Raw genomic sequence first — 17,268 nt, 5'->3', positions numbered from 1 at the left:
GCTCACGGCGCTGCGCGCTCCCGGTGGCGCGCGGCGGGCGGGGCCCGGCCGGGGCAGCGCCCGCAGAAGCGGGCCGGGCCGGGCCGGGCCGGGCTAGGGCAGCGCCCGCAGAACCGGGCCGGGTTGGGGCAGCGCCCGCAGAACCGGGCCGGGCCAGCCCCGGCTGTAGGAGCGATCGCGGTGCCGCACGCAGCGGTCTCGGTACTGACTGAGCTCCACTCCGAGTAGGGGCGGCTCGTTGGGCAAGAGTGGGAGACGAAGAATGGTTTGGGTAGGAAGGGACCTTTAAAGATCACCCAGTTCCAGCGCCTCTGCCGTGGTAGGAGTATTTGCAGATTTGCAGTAGTTTTGTTGTAACTTGTTTTTACTACTATTATCGATGCCTCCATTCAGTCCTCTAGTCCGCAAGAATCTAAGCTTTGGAGATTCTTTTTCTTACCAGCACTGTGACTCCGGTACCCATCCTTTGGTAGCTTTGTATTGTGCCCTTTGGCACAATAGCTTAGGATGGGCTTTTTTTAACTTGTATTTTTTTGGAGCAGCCATGATCTTTTGATTATCCTAAAGTACGTACCAGGAATTTTCTTTGCTTATCTTCCTGATTTGGTTTGAGCCTCCTTTAATTTTCTTTCTGTACTTCCTACTTGATGTTTGGCAACACTGCAAGTGGAAAATATGTTCCTAGTTAAACATCTGAGTGCCACTGAGGTCATTGAAAGGATTTGCATCCTATCCTATTCAGGATTATGACAAGCTGACAAACCCTGGTGTAAATAGGCATTCCAAATATTATCCTTTCAGACACTGTAAGGCAGAGGAGGCCAGGACTACTTATGAGTATTAAGTCGATGCATCGTTTTAGACATTGGCACAGAGATGTTTTCTGTTTCATTCTGATGAAAATCCAAAATGCTTGCATAGTCTAAAGAGGCTCTTCTAGAAGACATAAATCTTCCATAGGCTTAGTCTTGCCAAGGAGCGATAATGCTGGAACAGGTAACTAGCAAGGGAGAAAAAACTCAGCATGTGGAAATGTAAAGGGAAGCACATTCAGATCTATCCTAGTTAAAGTCAATTACGGGCTTTGCAGTAACTACTGAGCATTTTGTATTATTGCAGCTAGCTCTGTGAGAACTCTGACTGAGCTGTCAGTAGCAATCCAAACAGCAAACATTGTGCTAGATCCAAGGAGTACCACACGTGGACAATGCAGGCATTCTCAGTCTGCTTACCCTTTGTCTTCAAGGATGTACATGGAAGTACAAGGAATGGCAAGGTTGGCCATAAGGCATAGAACTACTCCCGAAGAATCGTATTTTGGGATTATTAAGAAAAAATGGAAACAAGATATACAGGTCTCTAAATTAATGGGTGGCATATAAATACTGATCTACTGCTGCTTTGAATGCAGTCAGGAATATTATATGAAATCATTAGGAGAGTAGTTTCAAAAAAAGGAAGCAGTTTTTTACAGAGCAGGTAGTTAAGCTGAAAACCACCTTGCCTCAGCATCTTACATACCACTTGGACATCAAGTTAATTAACTTACAAATTACTAGAAGAAAAAAACCACATTATAGCCTTATAGATAAGTAGTTGATCTGCAGCTCGGGAAGTCCATGAAATGCAAATTCTGATTCCATATACTTTTTGTGGGACCTTGCATTAGAATCTTGTATTGTTAATCCTGGCTTTCTGTCAGGTAAGACTAGACCACATAAACTCCATGGCAGGGCAAAGGCCAAACTTTGCATTTGATTTGTCTTTACTGTATGCTGGAACTATTTGGAATTCCACAAAGCTCTCTAATGTGAAAATTCATTAGTGTTATATGCAGAACTTTCTGTACCTGCAAACTCTTCTTTACCCACAGTACTTTATACAATATATCAAACTCTACATAATATCAAACTATAAGCTGATGTCTCAAGGACCAGTACCTAGAAGTAATACATACGAACATTTAAGAAGACACACATCCATAGGTTTAAAATTTTTTATTGTGCTGCCAAGAGCCAAATTACAAGAAACCGCCTTACAGTTAAAAAAGTAAACAAGCAATCTGCTGAACCGCAGTGCACTCCGAGTGCCACATATGCATCTATTTTTCAGAAAATTATATCTGCATTTCTCTTACAAGAGCACAACAGGAACCAAAGTAAAAGAGTGTAATGGATACAGCACATAGGATAAATCATATCTTTAAAATAATAATAATAAAATAATAATAATAAAAACATTTTACACCATGTCCTATATCCTGCTAGTATTTTCAGAATATGGCCTTGATTGTAAAACAAAAGCAAGCATTTACAATTCTGGATAAAGACTGCTTACTCTTATGCAAGGAATGGATGTTTTGTCTTGACAAAATCTCTGTAGTTACTGGGCAGAAACATCTCTGTTTCATTATCAGATTGAGTACAAAACACTGGGGAGACTACATTTTTTCTTATTGGTGGTTGGAAACTGAAGTTATATAAGCAGAAAAAATGTTGACCCTTAATGATACACCTATTTTTTTCTTTGATGCAAACACTAGAACACCTTTTTGATATTCTAAAACAAAAAAATTGTTAATCTTCAGATTAATAAATTAGGTCATTATAATAATAAATTAGGTTTTTTTTTTTTCAGTTTTAAAGTTCAGCAATCTCTGACCAAGTATTTACAACAATACTTGAGAGTTCCTTTACAAAAAATACATTTTCTTTTCACATTTAGCATACTGGGTATCTGTGTCTCTTATGACAAGCATTTGTAAAAGAAAAAAGGCAATGCACAAATGGGTAATTAGTATAAAAGTGCCAAGACCTGTTTGGAAAGTTAACATTGTATTATACAGTCAGAGTTATAAATGAGGCAAGCTACAACAAACTTCCAGCTTAATGCGGACAATATTCCAGTAGTTGTTTCAAACAAATGTTTGCAAAAAAAAAAAAAAAAAAACAAACAAAACAAACCAAAAAAACACCAAACAAAAAACACCCAGAAAAACAAAACCAACCAAAATCCAGGAGCTGATCGTACTATTTTATGTAGTTGATTAGTGCTGCATGTATATTGTCATCAGTGTCTCTAGCCAATGCATTCATTAAAAAGCCTTTTTAAGGCTAAGCAGGAAAAGAAAAATAAGAAACACCCTGAAATGTAGCAAGTAGCAAGAGCAACGCTTACTGCTATAATCGTGCACGAACTGAACACACGCCAACACAAGAGTGCACATACACACGCACACACACACACACACAAACACTTTCAAATCAAATCAAACCAAATCAAATAAAATCAAACTGTAGGTAGAATGAGATGCTCTTTTCTTGTCTTTCCTAAACTCACAAGCAATTAAGCATTGATATGGAATGCCTGTTATCTGTTTCTGCTCTGGGTAAAATCTCTCTCAGATAAAAATACATTCAACAAGAAAAAAAAAATAGAAAAAATATATACTGTATACATAGTATTTTATATATACAGTATATATATGTATAGTGTATATACACATGCACGTATATATACATATGTATACCTACATGCATTTGTATATACATATATATACACAAACATACAAATACTTTTTGTTGTTTTTAGCATAATTATATTTACATAAATATTCCTATAATGCTAAAGTTTAAAGAAGCATGATCTCCTTTTTTTTTCTGAGCTTCAAAAAAGGTGCTTGAGTAATATACAATTAAAATTAAGCAGCTTCCTAGCATGGAAGTAGTTTCTAAATCTGCATACCAGTAAATAAGAACATCAACAGGAAAAAAAACAACAACCTTAAAACAGTCTCTTTTTTTACTCTCTTGTACGCAAGAGCTTTGTCCAACAAAAATATTTTTCCTTCTCCTGTATGAACAACCAGAGATTGATATAAAATAACAAAACAAAACCACAACAGACAAAACAAACAAAAGCCCCTGGAACTGCATGGTGTTCTTGACTTTTCCTTCCATCCTTCCTTCCTTCTGTCCTTCCTTCCTTCTTCCCTTCAATACTGCTGTCAAAAGATCCAGTGCTCATATCAGGAATTACTTAGGCCTCAGTCATTTGCTAACTCTGCTGAAGTCTGGCTAATCTAGCCAATCAGCTTTGAAGAAAACAAAAATAAAAACAAAAATAAAAACAAAAAGCAGCACAAGGTATAATTTTATACATCCTTAATAAACTCACCCTTTATTTTCTGCTATAATCTTTTCCTTGCTATTTCATTAACTACTGCAGCTTCTCATCATATAGAAAAATATTTGCAGCTACACCACACCTGTGATGTGACAAATTCTGTTCTAGGAGTATATTACTGTAGCAACAGCTGGAAAAAAGTAATCAGACCTTTTCATATTTTTTTTCACCTGGGGTTAGGCTTTTGCTGCAACAGATGCAATTTCAGAGCAACAAGGAAATCCTGCTGCTCGGCAGTACATTTTCGTCTCCAGCCAAGCGTCACCAGCTTTTCTTCTCTGAAACTTCCTCTAACTTCACTGCCTACCCCTAGCCCCTGATTCCCCCTCCCAAAAAACCTTTGTAGCTATGTTACAAGCAAATACATCTTACAAGTTTTAAAACTTTGGTTCTAAGAAAACACTTGGTCAGTTATCTCAAGGAAAATTGGGAATGCTTTTTCTGGCACATTGCAGGAGTCAGAGCTCATCCCAGAAAGGTCTTAGAGCTGTACATGTAGTCACAAATCCAATACAATCCACTAAGCAACTGCACAATTCTAGTTTTATTTTAATAGCAGACTGTCTCTCTCTCTTTCTTAAATCCTTGGTAAGGGTGCAATTCTTCAAACTGTTTGATAGAAATTATCTGCCTGTAGGTTGTTCTGTTTCTGCATGCTGTAAAATCCACTGTATCTTGAATCTGGGTCTGCAATTCTTAGCATCCTCTGAGAACTGTCCACCTGGACCATGGTACCTTTCTTGCAGTCCACATATACCAGTTGATTGTTTAGGCAAGAAGGCTGTTAAAACAGAAAGGAAATATTGAGTAAATAATACAGTTTCTGTATTCCACATATAATTTTAAAAGTCCATTTGGTTCAAGTCCATAAGCTCAAAACAAAATCAAACTGGCAAGGAAAGGGTTTAGACTTTTGTTAGAGTTGGCTTATGTCAGGCATAGCAGCAGACCAGTGCTCTCTTTAGTGTCACCATTTTTCATCTTCTGAATAGAGCTCTGGTATTCTCATCCCAGCTGGGCTGGTTTAACTGTTCTCTGTTAATTCAGCATCACACAAAGGCTTAACCTGGTTGCCCCAGATGTGCAGCAGCTTTTTTCCCAGACTTTTAACAGCCTCTTTATTGCTTAACATTTCCCACAATGTTTTGTTCCTGGTCTCATAAAAATGGGAAAGCCTGGAAATAGACACAGCACCTTTGTTGGAGCTTTGTAGCAGGACACTGGAATCCACTGCTTTTTCTGGTTGATGAGCAGGAGCACGATGATCAGCAACAGCGCTATCGTGATTGGGATTGTCACCAAGGCAACAGAGCTGACGGATGCATCTTCACTGGGGAGTGGCCCACTGCCACTCCTGTATTCCCCCTGGAGATGGTTCATGTCTGTAGGGCAAATGGGAGCACTTGTTAGCAATTATAAATGGGCCTTGGCCGTAGGGAAGAGTGTAATTATAAAAGTCTCAGTTGTACATCTTGTCACTCATATGAATTTGGACCTTCTCTCCTGCAATGTCACCTTATTTACATAAATTAAATACAGCTAGTATCTTGTAGAGGGACTGTATTAGTCAGGAAAAGGCCACCAAAAAGAGAGGGGATAGAAGGAAATCTAAAGCACAGTAATAACCAAGTCTGACAATAACCCCTTAACTCAGTTGTGTTTGCATGATCTTATCTGATCACAACCAAATTCCCACTTGTAAAAAAATCAGACGGTGTTTCCAGACTCAAGAGAACTTGGATATCGTAGGATGAAAGTAATTTTTTCATTTTTTATACTTTTAAAAACTGGTAGGATAAGTATGATGTGTTCACTCTGTCAACTGTTGAGAACGTATTACCATACCTGCAACACTCAGCCTGTGGAAACAGACTGCTAGCAGTCTAGGAGACTCTAGCAAGTTGTGTGTGTAATTGCAAAGAATGGTAACTTTCAATGACATATATAAAATTCCCTCACAGTTTGTAGTGTGTATTTATAAGCAGGATAGTTGCAAGCCAGCTACAAACACAATGCTGTAGTTATAAAGGCATAAGCTTAGAACTTTGTAAAGCAATTACATTTCATGCATCCTTTCTCCAAACAATAGAATGCTATGAGATCATCCTCAGATTAAAAAAAGGACATCCTCAGATTTTAAAAAAATGCATAGTTTAGGTTGTCCTTCACTTAGAAAAGGTTAAAAAAAACCTGTGGCACACTGGAATAATATTACAGTGCAGTTTTAAACAGAAGATGCATTTTCATCCTTAGACAACTTTATTGGCTGCATGTCGCTGTACCCAAGGTGTTTTTTTGTCTAAGATCTGACATCATGGCTATGATATATATTGGGCTGTGGTACATTTTTTTCCATCTTTATTTATTTTTTCCTGAGAATGTTAAAAGGATCAATAAAGGTTGGTCAACTCCAATGGCCTGCTTTCTGGTTTTTGAATCAGAAAAGGCACTGAATTCATCATTTGATTCATCATTCTGATTCATCATTTTGTTGTATTCTTAATTTTATAGAACTCCATCATACCAACACAGATATTTCTTCTATGGAGAACATGGAGTGATGATGTATAAAATGACCAAAATGTATAAATATAATTTAATCGACTGACTTATCTTTACTCAAAGCAAAATGCATGTAAGAATTATGCACTGAAGAATATTCTCTACCTGCTCTAGCTGCTACCTAAATAGAAAAAGTGGATTCATTAAAACATGGGGAATAAACACATAAAGCCCTAAGTTATCCCAGTTTATATCATATCTGACCTCTGTGAATGTGGATTATATCATTTTCACTCGGTGTTGGCCAGTTTGGTACTTCTAGTTCAACATTTCGGTGATTTGTCTTCTCAATGGGGATGTTAGTGGGTTCAGGTACATACATCTCTGTGAAATGAGAAAAATGTTTTCACAAATTACACATTGCTTAACTTCTCAGTGTTGCTCTTAATTGTGGAAATACACTTTCCCATTTGCAGTGCTTTGTCCTTGAAATTCTTGTATTTGTTCATCATTAGTCTGGGATTTTGTTTGAAAACTTATTCCATATTGTATAAGGGAAACACGACTGTTGCTGATATCATTATCATAATGTGAATGGGACAAAGGACTGATGTGGACAAACCTGCTTTTGAAAATACCATCTCAGAGTACGTGCTTTACTACAGGCTTGCTCCTCTGTGATACTCAACAAAAAACCCCCTCCCCCAAAAATAAAGAGAAGGTTACATCTTCCCAGCTGATCTGTGAACACTCCCTACTGGTTTCTTTGCCTTGCTTTATTTTTTGTAATCCTCAAAGAAGAGGAATGGCAAGAAGGGGTATAGCTGAATCTCCCCAGTTGTCCTGCCAGAATTAGTTACCAGCTGACTGAACAAGGTGAGCAAACTTCTGCAGAAGTACATCAGGACTTACGTTAAAAACCACTTGCAATTCTTATGCCCCTTGTGCCCATAGCTAAAAAAAAATGCCAATTTGCTTTATTTCCATAGCCTTGTGAAAGGAAAAAACAGAGCCAAGCAAGTTCACAGTTCTCAGAATAAGTGAAATTCAAACTATATTGTTGCACAATGTGCCTGTCTGTTAAGAATATTAATTTTCCTGAAGTCTGTGTCCTTTGTGATGCTGTTCAGACATGGACTGACATTCAAAATCCAACTAAAAAACCTTGTTATTGGCCCTAGGAAACCAACATCACCATAAACTGGGTTGTCACATCACATTACCTGGACACATGGGACAGCAGCTTCCCTCCACATTGATGGGCTCAGCACAAGGCAGAGGTGGGCAGCTGACAGTGGAGCAGAGAGTCTGACCCTGAAGGCAGTAGCAGTGTGTGCAGCTGTCAATGTCCCAGCGTTCCTCATCTGCATAGGTTTCTCCACTGAAGTGGCAGACCACTTTCTTTGAAACTGTATCTTCTGTGGAAGGAAAATGGTGCTGTGATATGCAGTAACAGCCAATTACACACAAATCGGATTTCTTTCCTAGACACAAAAGCGAAACAATTGCCACAAAGAAATCCCAGCTGTAATCAAAAGATCCTCTCTTCATCTGCCAGAAAATCTTTGTGAAAAAAATGTAATTTCTGCTTCTTTATGAAGAACATAATTAGCCTGGGCTGCTTCTCCTCGTTTTCTTAATGCAAGAGGCTACAGGATGGATGATTTGGACATGAAAAGATGATAGCAAAAGTGCTATGGAAATTAAGAAAAATTCATTCATTTTGACTGTTTGAGGCTGCCAACTACTCATCTTCTTCCTTGTTTCCTAGTGAATCCTATTAAGCTAAAATAACCCCAAACCCCTAACTACCTAAATTTCTAACTACCAAAGCTCAAGAATTATGAACTCTGTCTAGAATACTTAAACAAGCAGATTAGGCAGGATGCCAAGAAGGATTGGAACAACTCTCAGGTGAAATAACTAGAAATGCTCAGACTGTAATGATAAAACAGATTTGAAGGGGATCTGATAATTCCTTGCAACTGCATCAATGGAAAACCCCAGGAAAAGAGTGATAACTAAACTCTGTACATTTTTTAATGGTAAATATTATATAAATTGGAAATCAATGTGATCTTTCTGCCTAGGCATTCAATACACCACTTTTTAATGTTGCATCCTATGCATCCTTTTATTCTGCAGTAAAAACCTATTTCACTGAGTAGGCAGTAATGAATTGCTTGACCTAGGATGTTTTTGGTGCTGGAGCACTTCAAGGATAGCCAAAAATCCCCACAGCAGAAACTCCAAAAGCCATGCAGTACCTCATTTTCATCTAAGCTTCCTCCTACCTTTGTTTCTTAGAGGCAAAAATTGTTGTTGTGAAACCTGCTGATGGCATGAGCTTGCACATTAAACATGTGAGGTAACAGAATGAAATCATAAACTTCTTAAACTTTCAGATAAATACTGGTTTAACATTCACACAGATTATACATCTTTAGGTATGCCAGTTAAATGTATTTACCCTACGCCAGCCTTATTATATAATTTGGCCATGAGTAAATGTTTTAATTAGTGACAACATAATAGAGTCACATAATCTGGAATAACAAGGCTAGCAGTCAGCAGACCAGTCCAACAGATCTGAGAGAGGAAATTCAAATACAAAAGAAGACCAGCAAGAAGTACTATTGTGAAAACATTAATGGAATTATCTGAAAAGCACAAATAGTTCCCAAGGTCCTTGGTATCTCATAGCTTTCACGGCTTTTAGTATGGGTCCCAACCTCTCAAAGGAGATTTTATAAGTGAATGTGGTGGGGGCATGGGAAAGGAAGAGTGGCAGGAAAAAGTGGCTGCAAGCTGCAGGAAGGACATTAGGATCTTCCTTAGATGATGTGCATTTTGGCATATAGAGGCAGCAGAATCCTGTTTAGGGAGACGTGCCTGGGGACAGGGTGAGGCACAGCCTGAGTGCATCTCTGCTGCTCATTACCTACACAGAGCTAAAGCTGAGTGCTCTTGGCCCACTCAGATTTGCTCCCAAAATGTTACCTTGCTTCACTTAGAGCTCCTACTTCAATTCAGCAGTTGGTTTGTCTGGAAAAGTCCTTTAACTTGCTCAGGCTTTTCCAAATTTGTGAAGAACATATCACAATTTAATTCAGCAAATATTTTTTAGAAGAATGAGCAAAGGTAAAATCACAATTACGGTGCTGTACCTTTGAACCTCAAGAGAAAAATTTTTAAGTACTATCCTGTGAGTGTCTCCTGTTCTAGTGTCCAGCTCTGTGAAAGTATAAACGAGGGTGAAGATGAAGACCCCAACACCAATAGGTGCTCAAGGATGGTGGAAACAAGACAGATTTGCAGCAAGAAACCCGCATACAAAAACACAGCTCAGTGTCCAGCTGTACCCGCTTCTCTCAAGTTTATTCTAGCTGCGCCAGAAAATCAGTCTCATCTGGTGAACAAACCATAATTGCTCTGTTTTCTGCAGAAGACTAATCTTGTCTCCAATCAAAGAGACATCCCTTTATCCCCTCTAAACTAGAAGGTTATCTTTCCAAATTAATCTTTCTTTGCATGAGAAAGATGAATGTGGAACACACCGGATGAATTTGAAGGATTCAAACAACAAAGCATCCAAGACTGTAAAATTTTGAATTTGAGTCTATACAAACTGGATCCAGAAAGAAGCAGAATAAAACAATGCAGTGCTAAAATCCTGCATAGTTTCTGAAATTCCAAAAAATGAAGAATGCCTGTTTCCATGGAGTTTGCCTATGCCCAAGGAAGAGACTGAATTGCCATCCCTAGGGGTATTAAAAGATGTGTAGATAGAGCATTTGGGGACATGATCTAGTGGTGAACTTGGCACTGCAGGGTTGACAGCTGGAATCATTGATCTTAGAGGCCTTTTCCAACCTAAATGATTCTATGATTCTAAACATTTTATCAACTATTACATGAAAATTATTAGAAAGAATCTGTACAAAGATGTACTTCACAGTTTTCCAAAATGAAGAGCAAACCAGTAAGAACCAGAAGATGAAAATTAAGTGCATGACCTGACTCCTCTTACATGCAAGAGTATATATAATTCATGGAAACCATAAAAAAGTGAAGTTGCCATGAATTTCAGTTATTTAAACCACAACACATTCTGACAGCATAGGGCAACATGGATTAATAAAATGTAGCATCACTGAAAATCTTTATATCTGAGTGTTAATTAAAATCTGGCTTCTGTATTTTGCTTTGTTGAGCAGTTGCTACTGCAAAAAAAGAATCATTTCACAGCTCACATATTTAAGTATTTGCACTATTATACAACTATATAGGATTCAAAGTAAATTAATTAAAGCTGTATCTACATGCTGTGTGTATATATTTGCAAACCTGACATGCAAGATGCAGGAAACAAGATTTTAAAGGATACATTTTTTTAGCTTATTACACAAGTTCTCCTGGTGCATCCCCTCCTCACCCAGTGAATTCTCCAGTGCAGTACTAAAACTCATGTTCTGATGCTACTGCTTGATTGCCCAACTTTTCAAACACTCTATATTTTTTTTAATGTTAAAATGTTTTCTGGATTAAAATTATTTCATGGTTCAAACTCACTGGAAGAAAAGCCTGCAGAAAGACAATTGTGAAAGAAACTTTAAATTCTCCCCATTTTGTATGCAAACTATGAGAAGAAATAGTAATAGGATTAACATTGTACTTTTGCCTCAAAATGTCCTCATCAGGAATCTAAGTAGGATTCCAAAGGTAACTGAAGCTTGGATACTCTGTAACTTTTCCAGACATTCCTTCATTGAATTCCTTGTACATCATATAAAACTGAATCACCTGTTATTAAAGCTATTCTATCTGCAATGATATAAAGATTTCAAGAGTTGTATCAATGTCTGAACATAGTTCACAATCTTTCTGACATCTTTCTGATGAAAGACTGCTTTGTTTATAGATGGGTAAGTTGACTTGTTCAATTAAATATTTAAAGCCCATCAATTTTCTATTCTCCTTCTTACTGTTCTTTTTTACTGTACCTACTTTTGCAAATGAAGGTAAGTAAGCTTTGAATGCTTTCCAACAATGTTACAAAGACTTAAATTCAGTAAGTACATTATATGATTTATCTCTATCAGCAGCTTCCATTCTACAGCCTTTTTACTTACTGTGAACTCACAAAAAAAAAGTCATCTGTACATAAATACTCCTATTCAACATACAAAAATGGAAAAGTGATCAGTAATCTCCAATTTTTCTACTTAAAAAATGCCTGGTAATTTTAGTTGTCTACAGCAACCACCATTTACTTCAGCTCTAGATACAACAGCAGTGCATGACCCTAATTCTTAATGTATTTTCAGTATTTAAAAATATATGCATTTTCCCTATTTTTATGTCAAAGATATTATCATTAATGAAATTCCCTTTTTTCCTATATTTTAATTTAGATGCATTATTAATGCTTCAGCTTATCTTCTGTAGTCACAATTAATGTTTTCCTCATATATCACATGAATCTTGACATTACGTATGTGTTACCTGGCAGATCTTCCTTTAAATAAAATAATTTTTTGCAATGTCTTCGTCCAATAAAATGTCTTACCAAGATTCCAGGAGGATGACCTCTGGAGTTTGTAGGCAAATTAAATGTATTATCTCTATGTGCTTCTACCTTAAAAACCACAAATAATGATCCTTAAAGCTCCCTATGCAGACTTCACTCTCCAGCTCAACTGGTGGCATAGACTGCATCTCACCAAACAGGAAAATATCTGAGTTTGGAAATAAAACTTCTGCCTTATCCCTAAGAAGAGAACAGCAAGTTAACAACTGTTTTATTCACTCACCAATACAGTAAGGACAGCACTGTCCCTTTCTCAAAACAGGTCTCTCACAGGATACTGGTGGGCAAGACTCAGAGTAGCATCTAATCACACCATCCATGCAAATGCAGCTAGTGCAGACATTGGGCTTCCAGGACTCAGCTGTCAGAAAAATATCTCCATCATCATTTTTGCAGTAACTGGGCATGCTCTCATTGCTTGATGGAGACGGCTGAAGAGTCTCATCTATAAATATAAACAGATTAGGTTATTTAACTTACAGTGGGTAACTTCTCTCACAGCTCCTTAACAGAGGGTTACACATTGGCTCACTCCTTCAGAAGAATTAGAAGGACAGAACCTTCAGTCCTTATATGGGATGAAGACCTCATTATATGCTCTAGCATAATGCTTATTTATACCTTTATGAGTCTACTCAAAAAAGAAAAATAAATAAAGGAAGAAAAAAAATAAAAAAGAAAAAAACTTGGAAAAAGGAGAGCAAAGAGAAAAATAATCACCCTCAGAAGCAGCTCCTCAGAAAACGACTCTGAATGCTCTACATTGCATGGTATATAGGAATTCATCTCAAAGAAGAGAGATTAAATTTTAAATCTGAATCCCATCTTCTACCATGTCAGCGCAAGTCTTTGAATGACGCAAAGTGAAAAGCTATTATGCTGCTGTCACCTTCACTAGTGGCCTTAGATGAGCTAATTATAAGCTGTTAAGAAACAAATGGAACTTGATTGTGCTTCAGCCTGATGCCAATGGTTTGCTTTAATTGTCATGCCTGTCCATGGGGGACACATATTCCTGCAATGAAGCTGTACCTTAACAGAAATTACGGGCGAAGAAACAGGACTAAGAAAAAGAGAAGAAAAGAAAGGATTCAAAAGCACTGAGATCAGGTTCTCAATCTAACTGCACTAAGCTATGAGTCTAAGCTTATTATATGGCCAGTGAGGAAAGATCAGCTCCTCCAACACAGTATTTTGAAGTAAGCAAATGTCCATTATTAATAATGAAAGAAATGTAAGTCAGGAGAATTGGCTATCTTGTTTACTGAAAATATTTTGCTATGTAAAATAGGAATTTATGTTCATTTAAAATTGAGTATCTTTCCTTGGGGAAAAGCAAATCCTATTATATTCTTGACAGTGTTACAGAGTCTAGGAGGAGTCTGGCACACCTGCCAGGCTGGAATACTTTGATATTACTCAGCTGCCTTCAAATCACTCTCACAATGACACCATGTGAAGGTAAAAGCAAACAGAAGTATTTTTGAGACCAAATCCCAAATAGACAAGATAGTAATAAAAACTGTTTTTTTCTACAGAAACCAAGGTATGTAGAAAGAAAAACAAACAAGCCCATATCTACCTAACACTTTGACTGCTTTCAAGGTTTCTCTAATCCTGCATGCATCCATAAATAAGTGCGTATTTCATATACCTTCCAAAGATTCTGGTTTTTACACAACCCCTACATTTTTAGATTGTCTTCAGGATTTTCTGAGTTCAGGGCCACAACTCCCCTTTACACATAAGATCTCTCCTGCACATAGTCAAGTTTTGCATTTGAATTAGAGGACTGCGGGCTGTCACTCCAAACTGCTAAAGAACAAAGGCACAACAACAACCCCCTGAGCTCAGACTGAAGCATTCTCACACTGAAACATCAGACATCCTCAGATGAGGGAAGGGCTCTGATGAAAGCTGGATGTCAGCACATACCTGGGCACTGTGGGCAGCAGGAGTCCTGTGTGCGGGTGGGGTTTTGACAAAGAAGAGGTGGACAGACTTCAGTCTCACACAGGACACGTCCACTGTGGCATGTGCATTGTGTGCAAGAATCAATGTTCCATGTCTCTCCTTCTACGAAGTATTCCCCACCAGGAGCATGACAGATTGATGGACTGGTGAGCTCTGGCTTTTGCACTATTATTTCATCTGGGAAAAACAGAATTGGAAGACAGGCAAAATCAACTGTCACTCTTATAATTAACAACTGTACACAAGATGAAGAATTTCTGTTATTATTGAAAATACGCATATAAATTATTCTTAATGAAGCTCTTGTGACTTCATGGCACATGCATCTCATGAAAAATGGGAAATATATAAACAAGAAACAATTTGAGAGTCAGTCTGAATAAAGACTAGTTAATATAAATCAGAGATAACTTCAGGCATTCTTGGCATTTCAGGAAAAAAAAAACAAAACAACAAACTTGTGATTCAGCAATTCCAAGAGACAGTTGTAATTTTCTGAAAAATTCTAATGATCAGGCAGTTTCCTAACTGCTAAATATTAACTTGAGATACAGTTCCTGAAAGTATGGATAAGTAAGCTTCTCCTCTGGGATTTAGGAAGTCCACGTAAAGGGTAAGTGTCCACAACAGTAAGTTTTCCAACAGATATGTGTCTATATCATCTGTATTATTAGATGCTATCTTAAAAAAAAAAACAACCAAACAAACAATCCCCTCTCAAAACCCCAACCCACCAGAAAAGAAAAAGCAAAACACAGAATCCCCCCTCCCCAGTCCCCCAAAAATGTATAAGTTCTTAACAATGGTGGAAGTGTTCACTGTTCTATTAAAAAAAATCCCCAAAAACCAGAAACACCATATTTGAAAAAAACTGAACTGGATCCAAGGAAATGCCACAATGTGTAGCCTCATCCTTCTAGTAATTGTATCTCACCAAATGAACCTTATTTTCTTTTCAAACAATTAATTACAATCTCTGCAGCCCTGGCTAAATGATTCACCATGGCAGTGGTGGCAACTGGGCAACTGGGGCAACTCTTCACCTCTTGGTGCTTTAAAAGAAAAAAAAGAAAAGAAAAAAAAGAAACCTATTTGCTACTTTGAGTGAAAAAGAAAAAGAAAAGGTTATGCCACCATCCTCAGCATGTTTAAAATCCTTTGAAGCCTATCCCACACTGGTGGCAATAAGGGCAATAATAGTTGCCTGCTTACTTTTCTGGTTGTTTTGGATCTGGAGTGAGTTAAACAGCTTTTTCCATGCATTATGCATAGATACCAAGAGGCCTCACACACCATGTTTTTTCAGCTGCAGAATCCATGAGCTTGAAAGCTGCAGGCTATAAAGTGAAGCTTCAGGCTTATAAGTGATGCCCTTCAGCCCGAATTCAACCCATTTAATATTAGATGTCTAAGTTAGGTGCCTCTGTTAAGAACTGAACCTCCTCAGGTTTCCTATGCTATGAATGGAGGAAAAGAAAGAACTGACTTCTTGCTAATTGTGCTACATCTCTAAACCACTGAAGGTGCCTCTCTCCTACTTCATTATAATGATGCCTAGTGTGAACATCATCCTAACCCAAATATCTTGGTTAAGGAGAGAAAAATTAAGTGTACAGCAGCACCTCTATTCATTTAGGCAGGCCAAGGCTCACAAAGTGCTTGTGGCTTCTCTTCATGTTTCTAGCACTGCTGTCCCTGTCTGGAGAATGACGTTTGTGCCCTTTGCTCTATGACACTGCCATGTAGAAGAAACACCACTCAATTGTTTGCTTTCATTTCTGGAGAATGATCAGTAGAACTCAAGGAAGCTGACTCTGGCTGATCTGACTCTATTCACAAAGTACCTGTGCTTTTCTTTCAGGGAATTATTTTATCTTTCACCAATTTGCTTATGATATGCTTTTTCAATTGCTTACATTTATGAACCATGATTAAGCAGCATTTACCTGAAATAAAACTGCTAGTCTGCTGCCTTGTCACTGTAAGATTTTTATTTCAGCTGAAACAATATATTACATGTTGGGCAATGGAATCTTAACTCACCGTGGCAAAGGCAACACTAAGATTTCCTGGAAATTTTCTGAGTCATCTCCTTTGCATTTAGTTTTCTGCAGAGTCACAGGCCTGTTTTGCTACAGCTCATTACTCTTCCTGAGCAAAAAAGCACAACCAGATAGCACTGCTGTATATGTTGCCTATTGCTACCTGAGCAGCACTGATAATGATGTATCACTACAACTGAAGTGCCGCAAACGTGCAACTACATTACCTCAGGAAACAATTGGTTAAATAAATACTCACTTTCTACATAGCATAGTTCTGCAAAACACTAGAAATTAATGGCTTTTAAATCTTTCAGGAAACCTTTAAGATTTTCACAAGCATAACCTCTTAATTTATAGAAACATTATTATAAGGGATGTTATAGTATTCAAGATATATCTTGCTCTGCTGAAAACAAAATAATGTGGAACTGAATGTAACCACGCTTTTTTTTTTTTTTAGTGTGCAAAATGATCTCTGAAAGCTGCCGCTTCCCTGTTGATAGGTTAAGAGTGCAATTCCAAACCCAGTACATCAGGACTGCTAACTACTTCAATATCCTTATGGCAGATACATTTGAGTGACATGCTCACAGTCTCATAATTCCAAACTACATTCCAATCTACTTAAAGCCATGATGTATATTTAACATCATCAGTGGGGAATCAATATGTTGCAAAGTAAAATCAGAATTACATTTCTAACAAATATAAGGCCTCAGTGGAGAAGAAAAAAACCTGCACTGAGACTAATTTGGCCATAGCAATTCCTACACTTATATATACTATCTTTAAAATACTGTGTCTGCCCTAGCATTGTAAGGGTTTACACTAAGTATGACTTTGCTTACACAGAAATTTAGGTGACCAGTGTCTTGAAAGCAGGATTGATGTCAGACAGAAAGACCTATGCACAGCCTCTCTCTTGAAGGATTGGACAGTGCTGACTAAGCAACTGCTCTTTTATAAAAGTGA

The 17,268-nt window shown here is 37.7% G+C and overlaps 1 protein-coding gene across 2 annotated transcripts in view; it reads right to left on the bottom strand.

Annotated features, from left to right (window-relative positions):
* Positions 1 to 1,982: 1,982 nt before the first annotated feature.
* CRIM1 (cysteine rich transmembrane BMP regulator 1) overlaps positions 1,983 to 17,268 on the bottom strand; it is a 178,812-nt gene continuing 163,526 nt past the window's right edge. For both annotated transcript variants that reach the window (XM_033054763.2, XM_033054764.2), the window contains exons 12-17: positions 14,213 to 14,428; positions 12,501 to 12,722; positions 7,911 to 8,105; positions 6,952 to 7,071; positions 5,380 to 5,567; positions 1,983 to 4,966 (exon numbers count right to left, since the gene is read on the bottom strand). In XM_033054763.2, the coding sequence (XP_032910654.1) occupies positions 4,790 to 4,966; positions 5,380 to 5,567; positions 6,952 to 7,071; positions 7,911 to 8,105; positions 12,501 to 12,722; positions 14,213 to 14,428 (1,118 nt within the window). In that variant the 3' untranslated portion in view covers positions 1,983 to 4,789. The remainder of the gene's footprint in view (positions 4,967 to 5,379; positions 5,568 to 6,951; positions 7,072 to 7,910; positions 8,106 to 12,500; positions 12,723 to 14,212; positions 14,429 to 17,268) is intronic.

This window comes from Catharus ustulatus, chromosome 3 (genome assembly GCF_009819885.2).
Source record: "Catharus ustulatus isolate bCatUst1 chromosome 3, bCatUst1.pri.v2, whole genome shotgun sequence".
NCBI classification, from domain to species: domain Eukaryota; kingdom Metazoa; phylum Chordata; class Aves; order Passeriformes; family Turdidae; genus Catharus; species Catharus ustulatus.
This window is presented reverse-complemented; position numbering and strand designations above follow the sequence as displayed.